We start from the raw sequence: 5,281 nt of genomic DNA, 5'->3' as shown, positions 1-5,281 counted from the left end.
AGTTGTTAAAAAGATCTACTTAATAGCGTACTATAAAATTTGATTATAATTGTAAAAATCCATTATTAATTCAGGAGAAACTAGGAATCATTTTTTTTAGAAATGATTTATATAGCAAAATTTTGAATATTATAGTCTAGTAGTTGCACACATAAATAGAGTAAAAAAATTATTAAATTACAAAGCAAAATGATTTAATTTTGTATTTGAAACCTATCATATTAAATTATCATATCAAACTTGATTCGTCAATAAATATTTTGAAAACATTAGAAATTAACGATTTACGTTAACGATAACGATAACGCGATTGAGACTAATAGACTAATTTGGCTTCTACAAGAGCTTCTATGTTCTTCGTTCGCTGGTTAGACTAAAAGTCCCAATGCATTTTCAGTTTACTAGCTCTTTTATACTAATTTTTTTCCGTTTTTTTTGGCCAACAACAAATAACGTTGCTAAACAAATTTTCATTATTTTAAAAATAAATATGTTATTTTACGATCACCATAATAGATTGCTTTCAGCCAATAATTAATTTATATTTTTTCCAGTTATACAAAATGAAAAAATTTGATTTAGTACTGTTATTTGTCGTTGGCCAAAAAGTCTTGTTTACTTTTCATTTAAGCCAATTAATATAACAAAATATTTTTAATGATTGGCAAACAATTATTAAATTTGTTTAATAAAATAACTCTTTTCGGTCACTAAGAAACTAGGAAATCAATAAAAATAATTTGTTATATTAATTGGCTTAAATAAAAAGTAAACAAGATTTTTTGGCCAACTATTATTAAATTTGTTTAATAAAATAACTCATTTCGGTCACTATGAAAATTTGTTATTGTTTTATATTAATTGGCTTAAATGAAAAGTAAACAAGACTTTTTGGCCAATGACAAATAACAGTACTAAATCAAATTTTTTCATTTTGTATAACTGGAAAAAATATAAATTAATTATTGGCTGAAAGCAATCTATTATGGTGATCGTAAAATAACATATTTATTTTTAAAATAATGAAAATTTGTTTAGCAACGTTATTTGTTGTTGGCCAAAAAAAACGGAAAAAAATTAGTATAAAAGAGCTAGTAAACTGAAAATGCATTGGGACTATTAGTCTAACCAGCGAACGAAGAACATAGAAGCTCNATTAGTCTAACCAGCGAACGAAGAACATAGAAGCTCTTGTAGAAGCCAAATTAGTCTATTAGTCTTAGTCGCGTCGAAATCAAAATTCAAAAATCTTGAAATCAACGCGACATTCGCAAGTCTATTTCCGAAAACTGCCATCAAATTCAGTTGCGATAATATTGAGCATAATTATGGCGCCGTTAGAGATAGGAGATCAAATTGTCATAAGATATTATGACTACATGCAAAATTTAAGTTACCAAAGTAAATGACAAAAATCGTGAACAGTCCGAAGAGTATCGCGTTAAACTTCATGGAATATGTGGGCAATTTATAAAATCGACACGTCCTCGATGAATATACTTATCAATGTTATCAAAAAGAAAGAAGTATTTAACATCGTAAGTGAAAAATATGTGTACATAACATTGTTATTTATACTTATATTTTTTAAGGCGTGTATTGACAAAACTGAACTCGTATTGACATATTCAACATCTAAAAAAAGTCTAAACACTCAGATTTGGAATGTTGAAATTTTGAAACCCAAAGACGTCGGCAATAGATATGAAAAGAATTATACATGGAAGAATGTGTATAAACCTGGACTTAAGCCGAACAATGACGCCGAACGTTATCCAGTGAACAATGTAAAGCCGTATACGGCCCAGGATAGACTTATGAAATATCGTAAAATTGACGAACAAGAGTCAAATAAATTCAAACAACTCGAAAATAGACAACAATATAACACCAATAATACACGTGATTCAGCTCAAAACACTTCTGTATTAGCTAATAATTCCTTTAACACAAACATATCACAGTCAAAAAACAATCATTCAACTCAACCGTTAAAAATATTGCCGGGAAATATTTACACGTCAACTCAAGAAAACAACACTTTAAAAAATAATCCGAACAACTTTAATAGAAAACCGCTTAAGAAATTAACAGAAATTATTGAAACATCAGAAGACCTGGAAAAAACTAAAAAAAATAGAACTTTACGATGTGAAAATAACGCTACTAGAACTCGTCCACATGATATTAAAAAAAATTTATGGGATAAAAGGTACTTATTGTTCTCTAAATTCGACCAAGGAATCATGATGGACCATGGTAATAAATTAATTATTTAAGCAAACTTTAGTATTTTACTATTAACGATAGCATTTTTTTTTCCAGAATCATTTTACTCCGTTTGTCCCGAGATCTTAAGCAAACATATAGCGTTGAGATGCCCTGGTCTAGACGTCGCTATGGATCCGTTTTGTGGTGCTGGTGGAAACGTCATCCAATTGGCCAAGAGATACAAACATGTAATCGCAGTGGATATCGATGCTAATAAATTAGAATTCGCCAAAAGAAACGCCGAGATTTATGGTGTCAGGGAGAAAATTACATTTATACAGGGAGACTTCTTCGAAATTGGAGAAACTTTGAAAAAATATAAGCCACAAGTCATAGTGACGTCTCCCCCATGAGGCGGCCCATCGTATAAGAAACACGAAGTTTACAGTCTCGAGAAGCATATGTGTAAACCCGCAATTGTAGTTATTGTTGAATAATTAATTTTCTAGTTAATACAATTTGGAAAATTATTCNAAACCGCAATTGTAGTTAATGTTGAATAATTAATTTTCTAGTTAATACAATTTGGAAAATTATTCGACCTCAACGTGGAACCTCAACACAATTATATCGACGAAAGACACGATTCGATAACTGCGTTTTTCGGTCGATTTTTCAATATGAACACGAAATTCTTATCTAACGACAACAAACTTTATTCAACTCAAGACCGACTTAACCAGTACAAGAACACCGTAACTCCGAAAGAAACGCAGCCTAAACAATATGTCACTAAAAACACAGATATGAACCCATATGAAGTTAAAGTAAAATACTGCAAAGAACGAAATCTCAGCACTGAGACCTATACAACAAAAGACCTATGTACTAAGAAACCAACATTAAAACTAGGCGAGACGCAAAAAGTTAGTTATTTATAATTATCATACATACAATCTTTTATTACTATAATTTTTCCACAGATAATGATAGTTCAAAAACGAACGAAGACGTGTTATCTTGTACACTCTATGGAGAGTAGAAATTCTGTTATCACCTTGTGCGATAAACTACGCGAAATGGAAAATAACTTGAGACGCATCCAGAAAGTTGAAAAGTACGACATGTGCTTGATATTTTTTGGCGTTGAATGGTACCGTGGGAAAATTATGGACGAGACGAACGAGGGTATGTTAAAAATTTACTTGATTGACATAGCACAAACGATGTTGTTTAACCGAAAAGATGTCTATGAGATTCCAAAGAAATTTGAAGGAGAGTCTTTATTAATTGAAATTGTCGTAAGACCTCCGCNTTATTAATTGAAATTGTCGTAACACCTCCGCCAAAAGAAATGTTAACTACTGTTTATGCTAACGTAGAAGCAATAAAAACTATTGGACCGAGTACGGTGGTGAAACTGATTTGATTATAAATTACTATAAACCCAACCAAACCCCTCCTATTCATTTGCATTCGTCAGTCAATGTCTATATTCCTTAACGTTGTTAACAGAAGATTACGGGCTGTAATGATGTCTTTTTATATTATATATATTTTTTTCATTACGTTTATTATAAACTGTTTGCCTTTTCATAACCAATCATCTTATTGCTTTATTTATTAGTTATATATTTGTTTATTGTTACATTATTTAATTTTTTGTTATATTTTTAGATTTTGTTTGTTCAATTATCTTTATTTTTTTCTGAATTAAATATAATTCATAAAACTAATTATTTTAATTGTTGTTTAAATGAAATAAAGCTGTTCAACGCTTAATAAACATTGTTATTTATTAAATTATTTTGTACGTTCATTAGTTAATTCACTTTAAATTGTAAATTGGCTAAAAAGTTCCTAGAAGTTAATAATATACTATATGAAAATTATCTTTGTCCTGTAGTCTATATTAATATGTCTTTGATTATATGTCTGCAAAGATAATTGCTAATATTATGATAAAATGAGTAGATTATACTTAAATATTATAATGTAATAACAAGAGAGTTGAATTTATAGATGGGGATAATTTATTGGGAAATGATTGCATTTGTTAATAAATTTTAATATGTTTAAATGACGTGATTCTTAAATAAATACCGACGTATTAAATCGGAAAAAGTACATTTCCATTATGGTTTAGCGCTGAACTTAGAAATAATATTAAACAAAAAATATTGCTCACAAAAACTTTAAATTATCATATTATTCAAATAATTATGATGTATCTTCTAATTTAAGAGCTAAATGTCAACGTACGACTAAAATTTGTTATAGTCATCATATGAAATTATTTCAAAATCAATTAAGAATTAATCCATGAATTTTCAAGGGTTTATTAATGAACGGGGATATTAAAACGAATTACCTGACTTTATGCATCTTTACTATAAAAAAGCTGTCCCAAACTTATCAAAAACTAGATTATTCAGTCAAAAAAGCAAGATTACAAATTGAAATATTTTGTATATTTATGTGGTATGTTTCTTAGCCTTGTACGTAATGTTTTATACTAACGCAATTGTAATCTAACAATTTGTAAGACTATTAAAGAAATTCTAAATAACACAACTGTCCATTACAATAAACTATTTCCAAGTGGTCTGTGTCTTTGCAATGATCTAGGGTTTCTTATGATAGTGATTTTAATCACTGTCAGATTAAATCTATACTGGACCCAACTATGCAATGTCTCCACTATGCCGCGACCCCACTGTGCTACCGTTTTTAGCTTCGATGCGAAGCTGAGAAGGTATTGGTTTTACTATGATGTGTTTTTTTTTTGTCTGTTACCACTTTTTCTCAGCTCTCACCGAACGGATTTCTTTCAACGATACGTCAAAAGATCACAAATCGTATCTAGTCGAAGACATTACCCTTCAAAATTGAAAAAATTTCCCTCGTTCCCCGTAAATGGGGGAAACCTCCAAAAAAATTACAAATTTAAAAATCGCTAATTTTCGAAATTTTTTCAATTTTTTTTACTAAAAACTGCCGTAACTTTTTCAAAAATGAACATATCAATATAATTTTTTTTTATATAGATGCTTGATGTCTTTACCTATCA

At 29.3% G+C, this 5,281-nt stretch overlaps 2 protein-coding genes across 2 annotated transcripts; both read left to right on the top strand.

Annotated features, from left to right (window-relative positions):
* Positions 1-1,490: 1,490 nt before the first annotated feature.
* LOC126906667 (trimethylguanosine synthase-like) lies at positions 1,491-2,680 on the top strand. Its single transcript, XM_050687417.1, has 3 exons — positions 1,491-1,538; positions 1,593-2,259; positions 2,326-2,680. Exons 1-3 carry the CDS (start codon positions 1,491-1,493, stop codon positions 2,622-2,624), a joined length of 1,014 nt encoding a protein of 337 aa, XP_050543374.1. The 3' UTR covers positions 2,625-2,680.
* A 94-nt stretch (positions 2,681-2,774) lies between these two features.
* LOC126906594 (uncharacterized) lies at positions 2,775-3,533 on the top strand. Its single transcript, XM_050687293.1, has 2 exons — positions 2,775-3,137; positions 3,195-3,533. Exons 1-2 carry the CDS (start codon positions 2,892-2,894, stop codon positions 3,531-3,533), a joined length of 585 nt encoding a protein of 194 aa, XP_050543250.1. The 5' UTR covers positions 2,775-2,891.
* The last annotated feature ends 1,748 nt before the right edge of the window (positions 3,534-5,281 follow it).

This window comes from Daktulosphaira vitifoliae, unplaced genomic scaffold, assembly GCF_025091365.1.
Source record: "Daktulosphaira vitifoliae isolate Bord-2020 unplaced genomic scaffold, ASM2509136v1 Scaffold_1, whole genome shotgun sequence".
Lineage (NCBI taxonomy): Eukaryota > Metazoa > Arthropoda > Insecta > Hemiptera > Phylloxeridae > Daktulosphaira > Daktulosphaira vitifoliae.
Note: the sequence above shows the minus strand (reverse complement) of the source record. Positions and strands in the feature narration are given on the sequence as shown.